The sequence below is a fragment of the Syngnathus leptorhynchus genome, chromosome 18 (assembly GCF_054491065.1).
Source record: "Syngnathus leptorhynchus isolate UIUO chromosome 18, UIUO_Slep, whole genome shotgun sequence".
In the NCBI taxonomy this organism is placed as follows: domain Eukaryota; kingdom Metazoa; phylum Chordata; class Actinopteri; order Syngnathiformes; family Syngnathidae; genus Syngnathus; species Syngnathus leptorhynchus.
This window is the reverse complement of record NC_141212.1, coordinates 874965-897707: the sequence shown is the minus strand read 5'-3', so window position 1 is coordinate 897707 and position 22743 is coordinate 874965. Positions and strand designations below refer to the sequence as shown.

Here is a 22743-nt window from a genome sequence, read left to right as displayed (position 1 = left end):
CAAGAGGCAACGTTTGAACAGAACACAAATTTATTTTGCCATGTGCATTTAGAGCTGGTATTCGGGGAATTCAAAGACGACTTCTTTGCCTGTGAGCTTCTTGTAGACGCCGGCGAACGTTTCCACCTGAAACCACGAGAGAGACACACATTTTATGACAAACCGCTAAAGGCTGGAAAAACGAACAAAAATAATAATAAGAATCAAATGTGCACTGCATGGTTTGGCTCCCCAGTAATGGCCCCAAAAGGACTTTGGGAAGTTGTAGGAATATGCTGGACGTTCATCCTCACCGACAAAAGTCGGGGACGCAACTTTTTCTGCGACGCGGTGGAAAGGGAATGTACGTTATAGCACGAGGCTACGCTCCCATACGCCACAGAGACAGAGCCAGGGAGAAACTCCCTGGATGTCCGCGTCGGTTCAGAAGCGGCCGAAGGGGGCAACGTACTTTGTGTTCCACGTTGTTCTGCTGCGCCTTGTCCAAGTGGACCTTGATGAGTCGACTGCTGTCCAGCTTGACACGGATTCTCTTGCCCACAATCTCGCTAGGGAACACCAGGTCCTCCAAGATGGCGTCGTGAACGGACGTCAGCGTGCGGCTGGATGAGACGGCGGCAAAAGAAGCGCGCGGGTGAGTTTTGGAACATCGAGGCCATTGTTTGAGCCTTCAAAATGTGCACTGCATGGTTTGGCTCCCCAGTAACAAAGCCACAAGGGCTCTGGGAAGTTGTAGGAATATGCAGGACGTTCATCCTCGCCGAACAAAGTCGGGGACGCAACTTTCTGTGCGACGTCGTGGAAGGGGAATATACGTCTTAGCGCGAGGCTACGCTCCCGCACGCCACCAGGACAGAGCCGGGAGAGAAACTCGCCGGATGTCCACGTCGGAGTCAGCAAGTGAGAGCATTTGGAGCGGCACTCACCTTCTGGGTCGCTTCTGCTTATTCTTGATGCGACTTTTCCGGGTGGGTTTAGGCAGAATTCTCCTCTGAAAGACAACAACAGTGGTTCATTGGATGAAGGACACCAACATAAGTGTCTTCATTCCTGACATTTTTATATCCAATTGCATTTGAATGAAAATTGTATCAAATGTGCACTGCATGGTTTGGCTCCCCAGTAAGGGCCCCAAAGGGACTCTGGGAAGTTGTAGGAATATGCAGAACGTTCATCCTCGCCGACAAAGTCGGGGACGCAACTTTTTGTCCGACGAGGCGGAAGGGGAATGTACGTCTTAGCGCCAGGCTACGCTCCCGTACGCCACCGGGACAGAGCCAGGAGACCAGCTCACTGGATGTCAACGTCGGTTCAAACAAATTGGATGCGAGGAGCATTTTTCGAAAAGATGGAACTAGCTAACCTGCGCAATGAAGACTACGTGCTTGCCGCTGAATTTCTTTTCCAGCTCCCTGACCAGGCGCACTTGAATCTTCTGGAAGGACTTCAGCTGAGGAACGGGAACGAAGATGATGATTGCTTTCTTGTTCCCCGAAACCTCAATTTCCTGTGGAGAACATCAAACAATCAGTCACAAATTCAAACATGACATGATCATAGTATGGGGGATGTGCGCTGCATGGTTTGGCTCCCCAGTAAGGGCCCCAAAAGGACTCTGGGAAGTTGTAGGAATATGCAGGACGTCGATCCTCGCCGACAAAAGTCGGGGACGCAACTTTTTCTGCGACGTTGTGGTAGGGGAATGTACGTCTTAGCACGAGGCTACGCTCCCATGTGCCACCAGGACAGAGCCAGGAGACCAGCTCACTGGGTGTCCACGTCGGATTTACAAAGACGATGACGCAAACACGAGATTCAATTTCACCTTTGCTGCTGTGATGTTGAGTTCTCTGAGCTGCGCCTTGAGGTCAGAGTTCATCTCCAGCTCGAGAAGAGCCTTCAGGGGCACAAGATTTAATGTGAATACTTAACGATTCAAATGATTTTTCTAACAGATGTGTTTGACTCTACCACTTACCTGGGAAATCCCAGACTCAAACTCGTCTGGTTTTTCGCCATTTGGCTTCACTATCTTAGCACTCGTGCTGAACATGGCCGTTGTCTCTGCAAACAATACAACCACGTTTAAAGATTTGGGATTTTAAACAGCGAGTAACTTCAACGCACACACCGGATCAGACTGATTCCGAATTCTAATCAGTGTACAGTTATCGTCAATAATGTACACGCTATACCTTAAAGGAGAAGAGCCAGTTAGCCATATTGCTAAGCTAACGCAGTGCAAGGAGCTTGGCAACGCAAAACAGATCCTGATGCCAATTTTTGTTTTTTTACCAAAAGCACTTTCTAAAAATTAAATCAGCGAGTTGTAGAGCGAAAAAAAAACCCGCTGTCGGGTATCCACGCTGCGGTGAACACATGCACGGCCTGCTCGGCGGATCCAGCATTCAACCGAACGAGCGAGTCAAGCACGCTTTGTTGTGTCTTTTAAAAGTGCAATCCGTCGTGACAAAGCGCTCAATCTAAGCCATCATGCATGTACGAATGTGGACGAGACAAAAATGTGTCCATTAAAGCTTATTTTGCCACATTATCAAGCAGAATAGTCCATCCAGCCAAAAAGTCACAACCAACCTCAGTCAACGACGGCCAAGGAAGAGACCGGAACATCGCGAGAGTGGCATTCATGCATAGCTGCGTGAGGGTGAAGTATCGCGAGAGAATGTTGGATCTCCGTCGTCAAAGTATCGCGAGAGGCTCATAGCCCGCGATTACACACCCGGAAACAAAATGGCTTAATTTTCAAAATAATAATAATCCTTTTTACCCGTATTTCCAAAAAAACACGCAATTGAGTTTTTAGTCAACTATAATAATGATTTGAAAAAATAAGATTGAAGCAAAATATAAATGATTAAAAAGATCACAAAAACAAATGTTTAGGTTCTGTAGTGTTAACTTCAGTGATGTTACTGAGCCAAATAAGAGAAATTCACACCTTTGTTAGAATTTAACGTTTTATTTACATTCTTATCAAAATAAAATGAAACAAATATAATGCAGAACATAAGGTGTAGATGACAAAGAAAGCTCTGATGATGAAGGTGGCTCTTTATGAAAAATGTGCATCCTGAACCACAAAAAACTTTGGTCCACTTTGTCGCTGCTAAGGCACAGGGGTCAAACTCAAGACCCACCGTGTCAAAATCATTTCAACTTCCACGATCTTCGCTCAAATCTGTGCTGACATCCAGACGTGTAATAAATAATAATGCTGAGTTCTGTCAGCGTATATTGACACAATAAAAAGTCATAAGAACATGAATGTCAAACCACTGGTGGGTGTTTCTCCCTTTTTCAGGCTCTAGTGGCAAAAGGAAAAGCAACAAGTCCGATTCGTCTCGCCTCGGATTCACACGATCCAGAAAAAATATATAATCCTCTCCTACTAGATGTTCTTGTGCGTGTGCAATGTTTGAGTCTGTATGCGACTTTCCTCCAGCGTCATGAAGCAGCCACTCATCTCCTCCTTGACCGGCACGCCCCCCGTGCCCAGGTCGCAAGTCATCACCGTGATGGGACCGGTGCCGCCTTTCAGGTGCACCTTGATGTTGTCCTGCGCCGCACACAGAATGAACACCATGACAAATGCAAGATAAGGCACATTTCTGAAAATGTTTACCTCTGTGGGCGCCGGGACTTCCAGCTTGGTTTCCTCCGGCGCTTTGATGACAATCACCGTCTGCTCCTGGAAGGCGGCGAGCTGGCTAACGTCCTCGTGCGTGATGTAGGCGGCCGTACGCACGAGAGTTAAGACAAACATCACGGCTGACTTTCGTTTTTCAAATCCTTTGCTATGAGGCTGCAAAGGATATCTTGCGTTTTCTTCATTGTCCGTCATGTCGAAGAGTTGCTGTGCGCAGTTCTTGATGAGGCTGTCCAGTGTGCTCTCCTCCAGCTTCAGGTTCTCCAGCTCCTTCTTGAACTTCTCCTCAGTTTTCCAAAGGAAGTGGGAGATTGGACACTGTCCTCTGGATGGGCCACAACAATTGTATTTTGGACTTTGTCATCATCGGGTGCCCACACTCACACGTGCACTCACATCCACTTGACCCTGCGGGACTTCCTCTGGACCACGCTGATGCTCTCCAGCACGCCGATGATGTCGTAGACGTCACACTTGCGGGTCTGCAGCCTGCTGGCCGCCTGGTGGAGGTCCAGCCAACTGTCTGGAGACACTAGCAGGAGCTCCAGGAGGCGCCGGGTCAGCGGCACCAAGGACATGTCTGGAAGAGGACACATGGGAATGACACAATGATACAAGTGAAAAAAAAATCTTTCGTTACCATACTTCAATGAAAAGACAACACACACCGTTTTTGGATGGCTTCTTTGTCTGAAGATCCTCTTTGCATTGAATGTCCACACTGTAAAATAAAAATTTCAAACAAAATAAAGCACAAGCTTTTCTATTTATGGGGGTCGGGCTCTATTCACATGTAAACGCTTACCTTGTTGTGATCACCTTTGGTGGAACATGCAAGGTTGGACTTGGCACCTGAAAGGAAGAAGAGTTCAAAATATTGCAATCTAACTGCTCTAAGCGTTAATCACCTACAACTCTTCATAGGAATATGAAGAAGTGACCTGCTGAGGAGGTTGTGGAGACGGAGGTTCGGGAGGCGCACCGCTTCCAGCTTCCTCCATCTCTTCCTTCATCTCTTCCTCCATCTCTTCCTCCATCTCTTCCTCCATCTCTTCGTCCTCTTCTTCATCGTCGCCAGCGTCTGCGTCGCCCCACTGGTCGTCCTCCTCCGACGACTCGGCTCCCCAGGGGCTGATGCCCCCGAGGGATCCGTCCAGGTAGGGCGGCATGATGGGGATGGCGTCGCTGTTGACGCCGTTCCTGGAGATGTCCTCCGGCAGGAAGTGCTCCTCGCAGATCAAGTGCTGCTCCGACGCTTCCTGCTTGTCCGTCTCTCGCAGGGCAGCCAGCCATACCTAAACGACAACATCATCAGCATCACTTTGAAAAACCTGATTTTGGCTAATTGGAGGAGACTAAGACGATGACACTTTAAGCTACTTCAAGAGTGCAAACTTGTGCAACCTAGTTGACTTGTAAGAGGTAAACAAAAGGTCCAAACTATCACTGGGGTTGCGAAGTCCTCAGCCACCGTTAGCAAACATGCTAACACGAAATGGCAAAGAGAATCCATGCAAATGTTAGCACAGCAACTCGAATCGAATGTTAATATGAGGCAAAAGTACCTATTTAGGGTGTGTTTGTTTTGGGATGCAGTCACGTGTGGCTACCTTGACCCGCGCCGGGTCTTTGGGGAACGGGAAGAACCTCTTCGGAGGTCGGCTCAAGGCGCCCCGGTTCCCGTTGAGCATGCGGTTCGGACACCCGGAAACAACACACTTGACCATGCTTAGCGCCCCGAAGTCCAAAAGAAGAGATCCTCTTGGAAGTTAGCACGTTTTCGAGAACCCGGAAAAGGCGTGTCGTTGACGCGGAAGTACAACAATGGAGGGAAAAGGGATGAGTCGTTGTTGTTGGCTTTTATGCAGCGCCCTCTAGCGGAGGCTTCTGCGTATGGCGTCCCATAAGGACCTCTAGTTCATTATATCTATTCGTTTCACGTTTAATGAATGATATAACTATTTTAGAATTTATACATGACATTTTTTGCTCGTTCACTTATTTCAAAATGTATTTAATTTTTCCAACAGTTGTTTAATTAGTGTGAGACCCTCTTTGAACCTAAGAAGAGGTGACAATCTGAGTTGCAACACAAGATTTATTCCGAGGAGCAAGAGATGTCAAACACCATCATGATAAATATATATGTATATATAAAAAGTTTCACCATTGAAATGAAAGTAGCATGTAGCAACTCATGAGTTCTATACGCAGCAGAAAAGACAAAAAGAACTCATGCCATGTGCATGGAAAGCCGCCAAATCCTCCAAGTGACAACAAAAAACATAAAAGGAACAATGCATTTAAAAAATCTTTTGACACTCCTGCAAAGAAAATCAGCATTTGACTTTTTTTTTCTTCTTCATAATACTGTATGCATTTGTTCACGGTCGGTAGTTTGTACATGTGATGAACATCTAGTCTAGCGTCTGTCTTTGAATTGTGCTTTCATCTTCTGGTCTTGAAGACGTTTCGATGTCCCTTTCGATGCAGAGCATCTGACAGCCGCTGCTTTGAGAAACCCTTTGAGCGTTTCTTCCATCTGTTAGTATTGCTCAAATAGCTTCTCAATCTCTAGTAAGTCATAAGACAAATCCCGCTGAAGGTTGACGCAGCATCGCCAAGTTTATCTTTTTGTTTTTCCCAACACTGAAGAAACACGATTCATCTTTACCACGTGAAAATAATGTCAACAATATTCTCCGAAAAGCTCGGGACACCTGCAAAATGATGTAACAATGCAAAATACAGTAAAAAGGATATGAAAAATGAGGTGCTGATTGTTAGAAAAAGGTACATTGGCTCTCTTTGTTCACTTGATTAGAAATACAGCGGTGCCTTGAGCTGCGAGTTTTTTTTCCAGATACAAGCCATCGTTTAGTGATTGATAGAATCCAAACGGTGCAGCAACACATGTAGAAAGGCAAAAAAAAACAGTACAGAGTCATTCATTCTTTATCCTCTGCATAGAATGACTAATATAACTGTTGTACTGCCCCCTTGTGGCCAAAGCGAGAACAATAGAAGGAGTTGCATTTCATGAATGCAATGTGAATTGATCACTTTTGCATTCATTTAATGAGAAAAGAAGATTTGCGTTTGAGTGCTTCTAGTTAGGAGTGCGGTCAGGAATAAATCTAACTTGCATCTCAAGGCACCACTGCAGTCGATAGACAATTCCAAACTATGTTTTTTTTTTATTTTTCTTTCTCTCACATACAACTGAAATGTCTGCTTTTTGACGCAGAAGTCAACACTTTCCTTTTTTTTTTTTTTTGACGTGTTCAGACAAGCCCCGATAAAGTGCATGCATGTCAGGAAAAAGTCTGCTGGGTGGACGATGAGTGCAAATGTACAATGAGCGGTGTGTGTGTGTGTGACCCTGTAAGTCCAGTCAGCCCCCCCACCCCCACCTCCACGCAAACACGCACACGTAAAACATGAAAAGATGGAAACAAAGGCGTCGCTGTGTGTTCGTAGTCAAAGTGGATTACAAAACCAGTAAAAACATCAATCAATCGGCGATCAATGATAGTTGAATTCATAGGAAATTGCATATACCCAAACTTTTTTTTTTTTTTTAAATATAGATTGCATCTGAATAAATCATGCCAATATTGCTGTCCCACCAGCTCGTTCACGCGGCTCCTTGACCAATCGATCGATCAATGGAGCTATCAATCAATCAATGAGTGGCAGATTGTCTCCTACACTTGGCCTTGAACTCTTCTCTCCTGCTTTGATTGCGCTTCACGTTGACCATCAATCAATCAATACATTAGCAGCTGTACGTCACATTATATCAGGTCATATGAAAATGTACAAAAGTTGGATGTTGGATCCAAACAGGCAGACGATTAAAAAAAAAAAAAAAAGTGGTGACAGCGTGAATGTGATAGCAGAACGACGGTAGCTTACAGCAGCAGCAGCAGCAGCAAAAAAAACAATCAATAATGATCAAAACAACCTTTTGCTTGCGTTGTGGGCGGGGCTACACTTGGATGCCCAGCACGGCCTGTCGGATGTTCTCCAGCAGCGCCTTACTCTCCGGGCTCTGGTACTGGTCCTGGTGGCTGTACATGTCCGTCAGAGCGCTCACGTAGGTGTCAAAGTTTTGCTCGTTCATGGGCTCCTGGCGGCAGAGAAGCCACGTTTGGGGAAACGCCTCGAGACACACGGACGGACGGACGGTTGTCGCGCTTACCATGTGCGGCAGTTGGATGTTGGCCAGGCTGTCGATGAGCGACTGGCTGAGGTTGGCCAGCTCGTGCAGCAGCGAATCGTTCTGCTCCTCCATCACCTTGTTCTCCTCCTCCATGGACTTCAGGCTGCTCTCCATGGTGGTGATCTTGCACGATGTCGGCAAATCAATCAATCCATCAATCACATTTTCTTGAGGCCTTCAAAATGAAGTGAAACATTCCTTACTTGCGTCCTCAGCTTAATCGTATCCGACTCCACTTGATTGTTGGACTCGTTGATATCTTTGATTTCTTCATCCAGCTGTTTGATTTCCTCGTCGTTTTCAATGCCTGCAAACGAAAAAAAAAAAAAAACGAGCGGGACAAATGCCGTTTTCTTTCCTCGTCCGCTCGGGTCTCACCTTTGCTGGCTCTCTGCTTGATTGTCAGCATTTCCACGCCGCTCATCCTGGCCTTCTTCATGGCCGAGGATGCCCGGGGACAGCCGGAGAGACTGGAGCGAAAAGACGCGCATGGTTGCAGCCGGTTGCCGCGGCGACGGGATGCAAAAGCTCTGGCGGCGGGGACGGCTCACCTCCGGTGGGTCAGGAAGCTTCCGCTGACGTGGCCCGAGCCGTCGCAGCCCGGCGTGGGACACGTCATGCCGTCCGTCTTGCCGGACTTCCAGGCCAGCTGAGCGCCGTTCACGTGGTTGTCCTTCTGCCGTTTGGCCGCCAGGGGGCAGCCCGAGGCGCTGCGGTGGGAGGCGTACTTGCCCGTCACGTGACCTTGGCCGTCGCAGCCTGGCACCGGACACCTGCGCGCGCCGCCCGGACCTCTCGTTCAGATGTTGCAAAAATAACCGCTGAGTCGGCGAGAACCAAGACGCTCACTTTATGGGCTCCTGCTCGTCTTTGTCTTCTTTGCTGTGGAGGATTTTGATGCCGCTCTTCTTGGCTCGAGGACAACCGGACAGGCTGAAGGACGGACGGAGGAGGAAGCCTTTACCAAAGCGCCGAGACCTTACGGCGGCAACTTGCGTTACCTGCGGTGGGAGGCGTAGTTCCCCGTGATGTGTCCCGATCCGTCGCAGCCGGGCGTGGGACACCTGAGTGACGCCGCCCCAATTTGCCGTTATCGGCACTCAAATGGATGAATGAGATTTGCAAAAGTGCTCCAAACATTCACCTGAGCTCTTGCGCGTTGGAGGCCATCATCCCGCGGAGGTTCTTGTCGGCCAGCTGGCAGCCGGACAGCCTGCGCGAGACGAGAACACGAGCGTCAAAGGTCCGGCGCCGCTCTGGCGGGTTCGGCCTTCTTACGTGAGGATCTCCTTCTTGGGCTCCTTGCAGGGCGAGTACTTGAGGTGTTTGGGGCTGGGCGTGGCGCTGGCCTCGGCCGGGTAGCTCTGCTCGTCCAGCAGCTCGTGGAAGGCGTCCAGCTCGTCGCCCTGGCGGGACCAGAGAGAAGGTGAAGGTTCTGTCTGCGAGGGGCGTTCTCACATCTTCACCTCCTTGTCCACGCGTTTGATCTTGGTGTAGTCCAGCGGGAGGTCCCAGCAGTCGGCTTGGCTCAGCTGGTAGCGGCGGCTGTTGAGGAGGGCCTGGCGCTGCGGGGACATGGGCTGCAGCGGCGTCAGAACCGTCCCGCTGCCCTCTGGCCCGCCGGGTTGTCCGCCCGCGTCCACCCCGCCACCGTCCTCCTCCTCGTCCAGGTCCCCCTCGGCGCTCTGACGCAAACATCAGAGACAGCCTTTTAGGGACTGGCTTGATGCTGAGATGAGCCGTCTGTGGGCCCGCCCCCTCTACCTGCATCATCATGTCGTGCATCCTCCCTCCCACGGCGTGCGGGAGCTCGCGACACCTGGTGGACAGATTGAGGATGGCGGTGGCGGCCATGTGCGCCGCCTCCATGTCGTGCGTGTAGTCGAAGCTGCTTTTGCTGCACGTGCTGCTGGCGCTGCTGCCGCCGCCGCCGCCCAGAGACAAGCCGACGGCGCCCAGGTCGCCTCCGGGGTCGCCGATGGGGTCGGCGCCGCAGCTCAGGCTGCTGCTACTGCTGCTGGGCGCGTAGCTGCTGGTGGTGCTGCTGGCCGGGCTGGACGTCTTGCTGTAGCGCTTGGCTATGTGCCACAAGATGACAACACAGAGATTTAACCGCAATTTCACTCCGGTCCTGTAGGTGGTGCTACTGCACCTTTCGACACGAAGCAAATAGCAAAACGAATCTTCCGAATTGGAAATCTGGGCTCACCGTCATACGCCTTGGGGGAGGTATCCCGGCCGTGATGAGACTTGCCGAGCGGGCCCCTCTTGCCGTAGCCGCCGTGCTGGCCCTCGTAGCCGCCGTAGTCGTAGCTGGTCTTGGAGTACTTCTCCAGCTCCTTGGCCAGGTTGGAGCGCGGCGTGCTGGTGGGAACGTTATTCTTGTAGCCGTACTGAGGAATCTCCAGCTGTTTCACGAAGCACATGGGCCTGACGAGACAACGGCGCGCTCGGCGTTGAGCCCATTTACGTTTGGCGCTCGTCCGGGAAGCGGCCGTTACCTGAGGACGCGGTCGGACGTCTGACTGGACTTGCTGCTGCCGCCGCTGTCCATCACGTGACTCTTCTCGTGCACCTTTGCCATCTTCTCGGCCGCCGCGATGGGACAACCCGACAGACTGGGGAGGGGGGAGGTCGTAAGGACACGCGCACACATTTCATTTGCATTTTTGTGTTTGTTTCCTTTGGAAGCGTGTTTGAATCCGCGCGTGGAAGCTGCAAAACCATATCAGAGCTTTTCTCTCAAGATGGCCGCTCGCCACCAATTGACCATCCACGTCGACGATTTGAACGCCACGTCGGCCCCCGCAGCTATGCGGGCGTTTCCATGGTGACGGCCAGACATGAAAGCCCGTGCGGAGCTGCGGCGGCGGCGGCTCACTAACAGATGCTACGTTAGCTAGCGCCGCTTTGTCTGCGCGCTCCCAGAGGGGCTGTGCCACATAACGCTGGCGAAGCGCGACGAGGCGCCCGAGCGGCTTTCGCTCGTCAGCTGGAGACGACCGCGCTGGTAAAACGATATTCAATTGATATCAAAGTGACACCTGCAGGACTTTTAGCGCCCGCTTTAGCGCCGGCTTGCTGACTCACCTGCGGTGTGAGTTCCTGTTGCTATTGACATGCCCCCGTCCGGAGCAGCCGGGGGTCGGGCACTTTAAAACATTCTCATACATGGCAAGGACTTGACAGGAGAAGATGAGAGAGACAAGGAGGGTTAGGAGACGACAGGAAAGTTATCAGGAAAGCGGCGGCGGCGGCGGCGGCATCCGAGCGAAGGCGTGCAAATGTCGGGGAAAGAAGCGTCAGGTGGAAGTGGACAGTGAAGTCAAGTGCAAACAATGTTTGGGCAAGCGAAAAGGATGTAGAAATGAAAAGAGGATTCTTCTGCACTCCATCACAACAAACACGGAAGCAGGAAGATGACACACAACTCTCCGGGCACGCGGATCACGGCGTGTGCCGAGACTTACTCTCAGGGGGGACGCGGTCTTTGTGAGGGCAGCCGGACAGGCTGCGGTGGTGCGGGTACAGACCGGTCACGTGACCCGTGCCGTCACAGCCCGGCGTCGGGCACTTGCTCTCCTTCTTCTCCCCTCGTGAAGACTCTGGACGAGGAGGCAGGGATCTCGATGAACAGATGGACAGATGCTGGACGTGTGCGTTACCTTTGAGGTAGTAGGCCCTCTTGAGTCCGTCGTGGTGCATCCTGGACTTGCGTTCCTCGCCGTGCACGCGGTGGTGATGGTGGTGATGTAGATGGTGGCGCCTGGGCTGCTTGTGCTCCGAGACCAGGCGGTCCTTCATGACTTTGGCGCGCTCCGACTCCAGCGCGATGGCCTTCTCCAGCAGCGAGAGGTTCCCCTTGGCCATGTCGAAGGTGTCGTCGGAGCGCTCCGAGGCCGCCGAGGCCACCGAGGCCGTGTCCTCGTCGAACTCCCGGCCGTAACCTCGGGACGCCGGGCTCAGTTGCTCCTCCAGCTTCAGCATGTTGACCATGTCGGAGAAGCTGCGCTCCGGCGGGCCGTCGTCGTCCTGACGACCCGGCTGGCAGCCGCCGTCGTACCTGAGAGGCACGAGAGTCAGCTTTGCGCAAAATCCGACTGCTGCTTTTGGTCTACCTGTTGAGGTGGAGCGCCCCCTGCTGGTCGGCGTGGTTGCGCAGTTGGTGGTGGTGGTGGTGGTGGTGCTGCGGGCGGTCGTCCGGGTGCGTCTCGCTGAGTTTGCGGGCCAGGTCGAAGCACTGATTCCTCAGACACTCCAGACTGCTCAGACACACTTCCTCCTCGCTCTCGTCGGCGCCGAGGCCCAGCCGCCCGTTGAGGCCCACGTCGGGATAGCCGTCGTCCGGCAGCACGGCGCCGTGACCCTGCGCCAGCAGCTTGAGCGAGTCCACCGTCTCCCTGACCACGTCGCTGTCCAAGTCCACGCTAAGGTCGGCCTTCCGCTGGCCACCGCCGTCTTCGTCGTCCTCATCCTCGTCGTCTTCGCCGCCGCTGTTGGAGGAGTTGCTGTTCATCTCCGACTCGGTCAGGGCCTGGTAGGCCGCGTCTTCTGCGATCTTGCCCAGGTTGAGCAGAGACTTGGCCACCAGCTCGTCGTAGTTCTCAAAGTCATCTCCGGGGCCGCCGGGAGCCGATCCAGAACCCGGAGCTGGACCTGTGATGCAGCTGTGGTTGTTGTTGTTATCATCCTTGTGGAGCGGAAGAAGCTGCTTGGATTGTCCACTTGGCGGGTAGTCAACTGCCAAGAAGAGAAATCCGCTCTGTAGGATCACACGACGCATTCACACTTTTATTTTCCAGTTTAGAACTCACCCCGTTGATGCTCGAGGTCCTCCTCTTCCTCATCCTCCATCTCGTTGTGTCCCGTTGGCGGCGCCGCGGCGTCCTCCTCCGGCTGCTCCTCCTCCTCCATGTCATCGGAGAACTCATCCTCCTCCTCGGCCTTCTCGCCCGCATCCTCCTCCGTGACTTCTCCTCGCTCCCTCTGGTCCAAAGGGTCCTCATCGTCCTCTTCCTCCTCCAGGTCCTCCTCCAATTGGTCGTCGTCCTCGCCGAGGCAGGAGGCGCCGAAGGCTCTCCTCTTAGCGGCCGGCTCAAGAGGTTGCTTCTCCAGTACCTTCCTCTTCTTGGCCAGCGGACATCCGTAAACGCTAAGGAGAAAATGGCGTCACACTTCAAAAAATGTCCAAAGCAATCTTTCCTCTTGAAAAATAAAACACAATAAAATCAAGTGGAGTAATAACGACGCTTATTCGAGCGGGGCCTCAATTACACAAATCCCATAATAGTCATCAAGTGATGGCAAAAGTCGGCTTTAATTGCTCCAAAACACGCAGCGCAATTACGGCCGAGCCTAATGTGGATTTGAGGAATCAATTAAGGCCATCATTTCCATATGAAAGAGCTTTTTTTCTCTCTTTGGGATGCAAACGGATGCAGGAGGGCGAGCCAACCTTTAAAAACAGCTTTGCAAAGACAAGAAGAAGAAGAATGCCGAGCCATGTTTGAAACATTACAAAGAGCTTTGCAAATAACAAGCACACTATATGCTTCCATTCATACAAAATATTCACAGCCACTGAGTGTATACAAACATCAGCTGTGCTGGAAATCTCCATTTTTGATCAGAGGCAAAGACATTGTGGTGTGTGTGTGTGTGTGTGTGTGTTTGACCTTGGCCACCTCACTGTCTCCCGCCAATTAAAATTCCAGCAGTAATTAAAGCAGATCAGAAACGAGGGAACGCTGCAAGGGCGAGCGACTGCGCATGGTAATTAGGCGGCGTGTGTGTGTGTGTGTGTGTTCATGCGGGAGTGCGCGTGTGTGTGTGTGTGTGTGTGTGATGCAGATGGATTTCTGTGTGAGCATGTGTTTGTTTATACGACGTGCGGTATTGAAGCGTCGTTAGCATGTTGCTATACTGGCACAGTTTGCCGTTATTGACGCTAAATGCCAATGTAGCATCCCGTGTAGCTCGGGGCGGGTAGCTTCTTCAAGCACACGCTAACAATGGTGAGTGGAGTATTCGAAATCAATGTCGTCGCTCGGCCGGCTGAGAGCATCGGCTCTGTTGCCATGGTTACCGACCATCGGCTATACCTGGAGGAGCACCTAGCGTGCGCCAGAGAGTCGTCACGGCGTTTCCAAAATCGACTCGGTCACGCGGAGGCCATTGTACGGTCGAAAGAAAATCCTGAACTGACTCAATTTAATTGGCACCGACCTCAGTTGACCCAAGTTGTGAAAAAGTTCAATTTGGAAAATCTTGCCATTGATTCTTTTTTTTTTTTTTTCATGAAAAATGCCAAAATGACAGATAATGATATTCGTCGTGGGACAAAACGATTCCATCGGAGCTACGCGGAGGGGAGGCGGGACGGAATCGGCGGCCCGGGCAATGCCACCCATCGCCTCATTACCGTGGCAACCGTAAGCCAGACGGGCGAACGAGACGGGAGGGTGTCGCCGTAATGAGGGGCTCGCCGTTGCCATGGCGAGAGGGAGGCCGCATCCCTCCCGGCCGTCGTACTGCAGCATGCACACGGCCCTGTCGCCATGGAGACCGCCTCCGGAGAGCAGCGGAGGTAAAGCCGGCCAGACGCCAAAGGTACACAGAGAGAGAGCGAGGAAGAGAGTGTGTGCGTGAAAAAAGGGATCAAGAGTGTGAGCAAAAGCGAGAAAGATGAGCAAGAGTAATGAGAGACAGAGAGGGAGTGGGGGGAAAAAAAAAAAAGAGAGAAAAAGTGAACCAAGCGGGGGAGAGAAAGAAAGAGAGAGAGAGAGAGAGAGAGGAAGACACGGGCACACGCGTGTCGAGGAGGCAGGTCATCTCTTACCTGCGGTGTCTGGCGTACTTCCCGCTGACGTGACCAGAACCGTCGCAGCCCGCCGTCGGACAGCTGACGAGACACAGCGTGTCATCATTACTATTCATATACAACAATGGGATTATTATTTTGAGCAAAATGGCCGACAGCGTGATGGGCTAACTTTGTGTCGATGAAACGTTTTAGGTAGCCGGCGGAGCGTCCTTTAGTTGACTCACAATTTGCAACAAACCAACAAAGTGGAAGTGTGTGTGTGTGTGTGTGTGTGTGTGACACGACGCAGTAATTCGCCTGCATGCATTCACAAACACAAAACGAAAGCCAGACTTTGACCTACCTGAATAGTTCGGGCGTCACGGCCTCAGCGACAGCTTCAAAAAAGAAACACCCAAGTCAAGGAAAAGAAGGAGCCAAAAAAGGCCAAGGAGAAGGAGCAATTGGAAAGGCCCACCTCGCACTCCTTTGGATCTGGTCCGATGCCGTTTGTCTGCTGAGTTGGGCTCCATCTGGACAGGAAGTGACATCATGGCCACGCCAGAGCAGAGCCGAGGATGAAGAGCGTATAGCGCGGCGTGCGGACGGCCAAGCGGCTCAGATCTCCTCCTCCTCCTCCTCCTCGCTCGTCCTCCTCATCATCTGCAAAAGGCGGCAGAGGTCGTGAGGTCAAAGTTCATCACGATGCCGTCGGGCCAGCAAGAAGGACGGGCGAGACTGCGGTGCGGCGGCGCTTCTCATCCAAATGGAAATTGTCTCCGTGGCCCGCCGAGTTCATCTGAGGCCGCCGCCACGCTCGCCGAGCACCCGCATCAAATAGCGACTGCACGCCCCCTCCCCTCCTGAGAGAAGAAAGCCCCCTCCTCCCACTACCGAGTGTGTGTGTGTGTGTGTGTGTGTGTGTGTGATGGAATTTAGTGAGTTCACAGAAAATGCATGCAATTGTGAAAACAAGAAAAGTACAACAACTGGAAAGAAGGAACTTTTTAGTAGGCACACAATAGCAGGTACATCCAAGAAAATAAATGGCATTAAAAAGGGGGAGGAAAAAAAAGATCTTTACGATGGGAAGACAATAAATATAAGAAAATCCAGATTGCGAGCTTGCATCTGCTGAAGCTTCAGCTTGTGCGTGCGTGCGTGCGTGGCGTGAAGAGGCGTCCCGTACTGTTTAGTATTCAGACTGACACTCTGGCTGTCTGCTCCAGTCTGATGCAGCGCTCGCTCGCTCTCACGGCGGCACGCCGGCCGATCGGCCGGCTCTCAACGAAGCACACAATGCAGCCCAGCCGAGCGACACACCACATCGCGTCGCTCTCGGCTCTTGTGACGGCAAACAAACGTGCGCTCGCAGCCACGCCGCATCAATAATACAAAACAAACACAAGCCAAACCTTCCATGTGTGTCACGTGTTTGCCTTCTCTTGCAAATATGATCTCACCACCACGTCATAAAACATTCACAGTGGCTAGGCACACTCCCATCTCTCATTTTTAATCTTGCTAACATGTTGAAATAGGGGAGGCAGTCATTGGTGCAGTACCACATTTTGCCACAACACGTCAAGTGGCAGCACTGAGCTAAACTGGAAACGACGCAGTACGATACTTGGTATCGATACTCGTCCATCCTTAAAGACGTGCGTGCGTGCGTGCGTGCGTGCGGGCAACAAGCATCTTGGTCAGCAGGCAGTGCCCCCTGTGGGCCAGCTGCGGGGACGACTCGTAAATTAATGATCAGTTTGCCATCCACATCGTCTTTCTGTCGTTGTTTTAAAGAAACTCATTTTCACCACTGGGTGAATGCATCCATTTTCTACTACTGTTTACAATAGGACAGAAAAACCTCTCAACTTTTTTTTTTGGGTGAAAGAAAAGAGTCTATAATATTTTGTCCAGTCCAAATGCGCTAAAAACTTCTGTCTTAATTGAGTTCAAAAGATGCTTCATAGAAACTATTTCAATGTTGCTTAGCGATTAGGGCAGCAACATTGCAGCTCCCGGCAAAGTTAAGTCCAAGTGCGATGCGAGGTGATTACAAATGCAATCGGCAAGTGGTTCGATCAACTCGGCGCACGCACAAATTATTTACAAACAAAATAACGCTGACATTGCTGCAGTGTGCAAAAGTTGTTTGATGAAACTCATATCAACGTGCGTGCGTGCGTGTCCCTAATGAAGTGTCCATTGTCAGCCATCGTCATGTCAATACAGTGCACGGTAAGAATGACAATAACACTTCGGATTTTGGAGAGCTGAAAAATGATCATTAGCATAACGGAGGGATGTTGACAACAATATTTTGCAGGTGTCGCATTGCATGTGCACGTCGAACGGGCAAAAGTGGCGGAAACCGAGGACGCCAAAGCCGCTAACGATGTCCCCCCCCCCCGCGGAGGCGCGTGCACAACAGTCACCTCGGCCAGCGCGCGCACGCGCGCCAGCGAGCGAGCTCGGGGAATGACAATGTGCGGAGGCGAGGCGAGGAGCGCACGCGCGTCGAGGAATGACGACGGAAAAGCCAAACATACCGCAAAAGACACGATGGCGACTCTTCTTCTTGCTCTTTTCGTCCTCCTCGCGGTCGGAGTGGCTGCACTCTTCCTGGGCGTCTCTCTCTCTCTCTCTCTCTCTCCACCTGCTCTCTCTCTTTTGTCGCGCACTATCTGGCCATGCCTTCACTGGAGGGAGGGGGAAGGAGGGAGGGAGGAGGAGAGAGGGGAGATGGAGGGAAGCCAGACAGACGCGAGGAGGAGGAGGAGGAGGAGGAAGATGGGATGTTGAGACACTGCAGAAAAAATGAAGAGGAGGAGGAGGAGGGAGGTTTACCTCTCTGGCGTGTTCTTCCGTGTCCTCCTCTCGCCTCGACTGGCGGCCGCGCGCACGCAAGCCAAATGACGCGGCGGGGGCGCGCGAGCTCCTTCGCCTCTCCCTTTTTTTTCCCCCCCCCTTTCTTTTTCTCTCCAAGCCTGTGCGCGTACACGGCGTCTTTTGCACGCACGCGCCTCCCACTGGGAACAAAGACCAACTCCCTGTCCACTTTTTTGTTTGACTATGATTGACATGAGGGAATATGACATTTCATAATTGAGGAATGTGAAGCGCAAATATTTTCAACATGGCTGTTGCTCTGGAAGTGTGGTGAAAAACAAAATCTTTGGTTTCAATCAAACCTTGCTGCTGTGTCGGCTGTCACTTGCACCTGTGCAGTAAAAAAAACAAATTTAGAATATATAAATTATAATAATAAAATTATAATATAATATTTGCATTTTTTACATTCTTTGTTATTAATGAAAAGATGTCAAGCCTTTGGTCTTTGCAAAGAGTGAAGCCAAGCTCCAAAAGTGAGAAAAAAAACATGTCTTACCTCTTCAACTGTCACAATTTGAAGGCCTGCGAGGGGGAAAAAAAAAAAAAAAAGAAACATCATGATAGCAAAAGAGCCTGCTCGACAATTTGATGTCAATTAATTTGAGTATATTCAACTGGGTCCAATGTTATAAGCAACCGTCCCTTTTATTTAACTGAATATTTTATTTTTAAGGTCACATGACCCCACCAATGCGACTGGCAAACAAAGATGTCTGGCCTCGGTGACCGAGCCCGGCGGGTACGATTCAGTGCGGCTCAGTTGAACTCGAGTGAAAAGTTGAGAATGTGTGTGCCTGCCGTCACGGCTTTGGACATAAGTGAAGTTTTGTGGCCGCCGGTTCTGAGGGATCGCCGACCTCGGCAGAACATCCCGCCCGGAGAAAATGGAAAAACTTCACGCATCGACCGTTGACTTGGTCCACGTTGCACTTGTTCCTTCCCTCCAGCGGGGCCGCCACCGCGTTTCCATGGCAGCGAGGCGGCGGCGTTACTAAGGAGGCGGCACAGATGACCTGCGAGAGGCGCTCTCTTTCTCTCAGCCTGCGGCCAGGCACTCCGCTCGCTGCCAGGAACGCGCAGAGTGGAGAAGATTTGACATTTTCGTTTCCACTCAACCAATAAACTAGAAGACGAACAAAAGAAGCAAGGCAACAATACAAAAAAGGCAAAACTCTGCAAGTTTAGGGCTCCCCCTGGTGGTCAGAAGAAGCCATCTCAAGATGGATCATCCCTACCTTGTCCTCCACTACAGTTGTGGCCTTGCTCTTCCTCACCTCGTCCTGGAAACAGCAAAGTTGGTCTTCACGCTACATCAAAAACCAACCGAGACCAGGCTGAGGCGGAAAACAAGTTTATTGTAAAACGAATAAAAGAACCGATGCAGAACGATGGCCTAAGTCGACACAAAGAAACCTCGGCGGAGCAAAATGCGGGCGGGCAGGCGGGCGCTCACGGCGACTCTGGGTGGAGCTCCGGCTTGGATTTTGCCGCTCCTTCTCTGGACAGCCTGTCGGCCTCCTCGTTGCCTTTGTAGCCCGCGTGGCCGGGGATGTGCATCTGCCACATTCAAATTGCACCGACATGTTTCTGTTTTGCTCCATAACATCCCTCAGAAAGTCAAATGTAAAAGCAGACACTTGCAAAAACTCTACAAAGCGTACCCAGACCACCTCCAGCTGGCCGCAGAGGCGGTCCAGCTCCTCAAAGTCGTCTCTGTTGGTGACGCTGCCGCCTGACTTGAGCCGCCAACCGTTCAACTTCCAGTTCTTCACCCACTTGGTGATGCCTGAAGAAGAGGCAGCGCTTTGAGCGCCTTGTTTGGAGCGGACAAGAATTGAAAAGCGCTCACCGTTGATGGTGAACATGCTGTCTGTGTAGACCAGAAGCTTCTTGATCTTTTGCTCGCTGGCCTGTTGCAGCGCCATGCATGCTGCCTGGTGCACACGCAAGTCAAGATATACATTTTCTAGTTTAGATTTTTTCTTGACACTTCCTCAGCCTACATTCCACAACTTGCCTTGATTTCTGCACGTTGGTTGGTTTGTCTCCCCTGCAGCGGCTCGGCAACATTCCTGAGAAAACAATTCCAATTCTTTTTTTTGACATTGATGTAGTCATAGCGTGCTGTAGAGTCTCCTCACAGAGGATGCTGGGGGCCCCAGTAGACGCCGATGCCGGCCCGAGCGCCTTGTCTGCCGTTGAAGGAGCAGCAGCCGTCCGTGTAAACCACCACGGCGTCGCCTGCTCGCTCGCGCACACACGCCATATGAGATTGAAAAGTCTGAATTGCAGAAAGACACGCACAATCGTGTTACCCATGTATGCGAATCCATCTTTGCTGTCCGAAGATGAGCTTTGGTTGGGTTTGATGCGCTTGGACGGCACGGAAGTCTCCTCCTCCTCCTCCTCCTCCTTCTTCTTCTTCTTCTTCTCCTCCTCCTCTTCATCAACATGACTTCTCTTCTTGCCGAGCGGAATGTACTCCAAAGGCTCAGGACCCCTTTTGGGGAGCAAATACACTTCCGGTTCCACTGCTACAAAAAACAAAACAGGAACATCAGGAGAATTTCCTCCGAAACAATCCAGTGCAGTCGTGACCTTTGGGCTGCTGTGGCACCGCAGAAGGTTGACTTCCTCGAACAAAAGCCCACGCGTCCTTCTCAGAAGCAAACTTCTTATAGGAAGCTGCTGGGAATTTGTCCACCTGGGCTTTACACTCATCCCTACAAAGCAAACAAAATTGAAACATTAAAAGCACAAATGACGACTGCAGCCATTGGACATCTCAATTGGGGAATTGTCTCCCACCAGGAGTTGTAGACACCTGGATGCAATCCTTTCCTCACGGCGTAGAAAAACTTTCCCTTGGCCATGTCGTCCACGGAGGTGTCGCAAAGGCTTCTCGTCAACGTTACTGCCCTGAATAGACGAGCTAGTCTCAGCATGACAGTCAGCAAGTAACGCAGGTGGTTGCCATCTTGACGTGTTGGCAGAAAAACGATGCGAACTTCTTTTGGCTAACTAAGCAGCGCTAATGTTATGCTAGCTGCCGGCTAGCTTTCAAGGCTCAACTCATGCACGACACACGTCAAAACGTGACATGCTGACGATAAGAAGACTGCTGCTTCTGCTGCGCATTTTACAGGTCCCCGTGAAAAAATTGTCTTCACTGATGAGACCCCAAAAAGTCCAGAGTGAGAAATGGAAAGTTGTTCGACCTCTTCTTCGACTGCGCACAAATGTAGCAGCACAGCGGAATATCTGTGTCGCCGCCTGGTGGACAGGAGAGTTAGCTCGTGAGTGAAGGATTCGTTCAAAGGAACGACTCTTTGCAGTGAACGAGAGTGAACGAATCACTTTCTAAAGTTATTATTATTATTTTAATAAACATTTATGTTTCAACTTGTCTGGTGTTTTATTCCTTGTTTTTATATCCGCCCATTAAAACATAAAAATCAGACATTTGGTTCACTGCTTTATATGACTATACGTATTGTTATATGAGTTGGTGTCCCCCCCCCAAATAACAAATGTCGGCATAACGGATTGTTTTTTCAACCTTTTATTCAAAAACAGACACATTCAGTAGAATAACACCATCAACTACAATCCAACAAATACAAAATTAAAACATCAATGTCGGCAGAACGAACCTGAAAATGGCGCTGTACCGAATAGAGTGTCCGAGTGACGTTACAGATCAAACAGCCAATCAGAAAGTGGGGGTGAGGGCGGGTGTGGCACTTTTCACTTAAGCTTTTTCCCTAATGAAGTGGCCTGTAATTAAGTGCACCTGTGCTCGAGTGACGTCACAGATCCAACAGCCAATCAGAAAGTGGGGGTGAGGGCGGGTGTGGCACTTTTCACTTTCACTTAAACTTTTTCCCTAATGAAGTGATTAGGTACACCTGTGTCAGTGTGACGTCACAGCTCAACCAGCCAATCAGAAAGTGGGGGGTGGTTTGGGTGTGGCACTTTTCACTTTCCGTTAAGCTTTGACCATGATTTTTCCCTAATGAAGTGGCCTGTGATTAGGTACACCTGAAAATGGCGGTGTACCTAATGGAGTGTCCTTGTGACGTCACAGATCAACCAGCCAATCAGAAAGTGGGGGGTTGTTTGGGTGTGGCACTTTTCACTTTCATTTAAATTTTGACCATGATTTTTCCCTAATGAAGTGGCCTGTGATTAGGTACACCTGAAAATGGCGGTGTACCTAATGGAGTGTCCTTGCGACGTCACAGATCAACCAGCCAATCAGAAAGTGGGGGGTTGTTTGGGTGTGGCACTTTTCACTTTCATTTAAATTTTGACCATGATTTTTCCCTAATGAAGTGGCCTGTGATTAGGTACACCTGAAAATGGCGGCGTACCTAATAGAGTGTCCGAGTGACGTCACAGATCCAACAGCCAATCAGAAAGTGGGGGGTTGTTTGGGTGTGGCACTTTTCACTTTCATTTAAATTTTGACCATGATTTTTCCCTAATGAAGTGGCCTGTTATTAGGTACACCTGAAAATGGCGGCGTACCTAATAGAGTGTCCAAGTGACGTCACAGATCCAACAGCCAATCAGAAAGTGGGGGTTATTTGATTTATATATATATATATATATATATATATATATATATATATATATATAAAAAATTGTGTGTGTGGGTGGCGCGGACGATTTGTTGAACGATTCGTTTGAACGAATCTTTCGAGTGAACTGATTCTAAAGATTTCTTTCACTTAAAAGAACTGGAATGCACATGACTAGTGGACAGGAGGCTTCACGTCAAAAATCGCGGCACGGAATTTAAGTGCAGAATGATTCCGTTCGCCCACAATGCCATAACCATTTCTTCAAACCTTTCTGTATTAAATATGAAATAAAATTGTTGTATAATTGGTCAATAATTCAGTGGAGAAGACACAACAACTTTTTTCATTTCCATTTATTTGAAAACAACAACTGATGTTTGTTTGCGTCATCGTACACACCCAGGCACACGCATTTGTGAGAGTATTGGGATTTCTACCAGCACGACACCGAACCTTCTTTTTATTAGCGCGTCACGTCTACAAACTCACCTGGTCTTCGCCAGGTAGAAAGATTAGAAAAAAGACGCGCGCACGCTTTCATACAAATGCATATTGTCGTCATTCAGAG

At 50.4% G+C, this 22743-nt stretch overlaps 4 protein-coding genes and 4 non-coding genes across 9 annotated transcripts; all 8 read right to left on the bottom strand.

The window, feature by feature from the left end:
- Window positions 1-12: 12 nt before the first annotated feature.
- On the bottom strand, window positions 13-2670 carry rps7 (ribosomal protein S7). Its single transcript, XM_085937933.1, has 7 exons — window positions 2596-2670; window positions 1979-2064; window positions 1826-1897; window positions 1364-1507; window positions 927-991; window positions 452-602; window positions 13-126 (listed from the first exon to the last, which is right to left on the bottom strand). The coding sequence occupies exons 2-7, from the start codon at window positions 2051-2053 to the stop codon at window positions 49-51; spliced, it is 585 nt and encodes a 194-aa protein (XP_085794059.1). The 5' UTR covers window positions 2054-2064; window positions 2596-2670; the 3' UTR covers window positions 13-48.
- On the bottom strand, window positions 206-422 carry LOC147042105 (small nucleolar RNA SNORA73 family). Its single transcript, XR_015069106.1, has one exon. It is a non-coding gene; the product is annotated as a small nucleolar RNA SNORA73 family (small nucleolar RNA).
- On the bottom strand, window positions 674-891 carry LOC147042104 (small nucleolar RNA SNORA73 family). The gene has a single exon (XR_015069108.1). It is a non-coding gene; the product is annotated as a small nucleolar RNA SNORA73 family (small nucleolar RNA).
- Window positions 1094-1310, bottom strand: LOC147042103 (small nucleolar RNA SNORA73 family). Its single transcript, XR_015069109.1, has one exon. It is a non-coding gene; the product is annotated as a small nucleolar RNA SNORA73 family (small nucleolar RNA).
- LOC147042102 (small nucleolar RNA SNORA73 family) lies at window positions 1567-1784 on the bottom strand. The gene has a single exon (XR_015069107.1). It is a non-coding gene; the product is annotated as a small nucleolar RNA SNORA73 family (small nucleolar RNA).
- A 291-nt stretch (window positions 2671-2961) lies between the features above and the next one.
- On the bottom strand, window positions 2962-5484 carry e2f6 (E2F transcription factor 6). Of its 2 annotated transcripts, none has more exons than XM_085937931.1 (8): window positions 5278-5484; window positions 4609-4962; window positions 4473-4519; window positions 4336-4388; window positions 4064-4247; window positions 3837-3992; window positions 3644-3758; window positions 2962-3577 (listed from the first exon to the last, which is right to left on the bottom strand). In XM_085937931.1, the coding sequence occupies exons 1-8, from the start codon at window positions 5392-5394 to the stop codon at window positions 3410-3412; spliced, it is 1194 nt and encodes a 397-aa protein (XP_085794057.1). In that variant the 5' UTR covers window positions 5395-5484; the 3' UTR covers window positions 2962-3409. The 2 variants fall into 2 exon arrangements, with proteins under 2 accessions (XP_085794057.1, XP_085794058.1); XM_085937932.1 differs by having other exon boundaries at window positions 5233-5364.
- A 298-nt stretch (window positions 5485-5782) lies between these two features.
- myt1la (myelin transcription factor 1-like, a) lies at window positions 5783-18706 on the bottom strand. Its single transcript, XM_085937961.1, has 24 exons — window positions 18086-18706; window positions 17545-17917; window positions 17247-17396; window positions 15173-15357; window positions 15059-15092; window positions 14731-14793; window positions 12707-13044; window positions 12011-12632; window positions 11558-11955; window positions 11363-11497; window positions 10983-11073; window positions 10394-10510; window positions 10102-10322; window positions 9657-9970; window positions 9359-9577; window positions 9171-9298; window positions 9037-9105; window positions 8894-8956; window positions 8742-8825; window positions 8444-8665; window positions 8271-8362; window positions 8096-8199; window positions 7872-8015; window positions 5783-7799 (listed from the first exon to the last, which is right to left on the bottom strand). The coding sequence occupies exons 4-24, from the start codon at window positions 15246-15248 to the stop codon at window positions 7659-7661; spliced, it is 3675 nt and encodes a 1224-aa protein (XP_085794087.1). The 5' UTR covers window positions 15249-15357; window positions 17247-17396; window positions 17545-17917; window positions 18086-18706; the 3' UTR covers window positions 5783-7658.
- Window positions 18707-18912: 206 nt separating this feature from the next.
- On the bottom strand, window positions 18913-21312 carry rnaseh1 (ribonuclease H1). Its single transcript, XM_085937960.1, has 9 exons — window positions 21243-21312; window positions 20398-20862; window positions 20188-20312; window positions 19905-20123; window positions 19731-19830; window positions 19603-19661; window positions 19439-19519; window positions 19251-19375; window positions 18913-19146 (listed from the first exon to the last, which is right to left on the bottom strand). Exons 2-9 carry the CDS (start codon window positions 20532-20534, stop codon window positions 19039-19041), a joined length of 954 nt encoding a protein of 317 aa, XP_085794086.1. The 5' UTR covers window positions 20535-20862; window positions 21243-21312; the 3' UTR covers window positions 18913-19038.
- Between the last annotated feature and the right edge of the window lie 1431 nt (window positions 21313-22743).

Excerpts from the sequence above, each read along its gene's own strand:
- rps7 (XM_085937933.1), bottom strand. The coding sequence starts at position 2,053 with ATGTTCAGCACGAGTGCTAAGATAGTGAAGCCAAATGGCGAAAAACCA. Across the intron at positions 1,898-1,978 it reads TTGAGTCTGGGATTTCCCAG|GCTCTTCTCGAGCTGGAGAT; the intron begins GTAAGTGGTAGA and ends GTGCCCCTGAAG. Across the intron at positions 127-451 it reads AGAACAACGTGGAACACAAA|GTGGAAACGTTCGCCGGCGT; the intron begins GTACGTTGCCCC and ends TCGTGGTTTCAG.
- e2f6 (XM_085937931.1), bottom strand. The coding sequence starts at position 5,394 with ATGGTCAAGTGTGTTGTTTCCGGGTGTCCGAACCGCATGCTCAACGGG. Across the intron at positions 3,993-4,063 it reads TCCCGCAGGGTCAAGTGGAT|AGGACAGTGTCCAATCTCCC; the intron begins GTGAGTGCACGT and ends TGGCCCATCCAG. Across the intron at positions 3,759-3,836 it reads GACAATGAAGAAAACGCAAG|GGCCGCCTACATCACGCACG; the intron begins ATATCCTTTGCA and ends TCTCGTGCGTAC.
- myt1la (XM_085937961.1), bottom strand. The coding sequence starts at position 15,248 with ATGATGTCACTTCCTGTCCAGATGGAGCCCAACTCAGCAGACAAACGG. Across the intron at positions 13,045-14,730 it reads AAGTACGCCAGACACCGCAG|CGTTTACGGATGTCCGCTGG; the intron begins GTAAGAGATGAC and ends TTTTCTCCTTAG. Across the intron at positions 8,826-8,893 it reads AACTACGCCTCCCACCGCAG|CCTGTCCGGTTGTCCTCGAG; the intron begins GTAACGCAAGTT and ends TCCGTCCTTCAG.
- rnaseh1 (XM_085937960.1), bottom strand. The coding sequence starts at position 20,534 with ATGCTGAGACTAGCTCGTCTATTCAGGGCAGTAACGTTGACGAGAAGC. Across the intron at positions 20,124-20,187 it reads GGTGCCACAGCAGCCCAAAG|CAGTGGAACCGGAAGTGTAT; the intron begins GTCACGACTGCA and ends TGTTTTTTGTAG. Across the intron at positions 19,662-19,730 it reads TGGGGCCCCCAGCATCCTCT|GAATGTTGCCGAGCCGCTGC; the intron begins GTGAGGAGACTC and ends TTGTTTTCTCAG.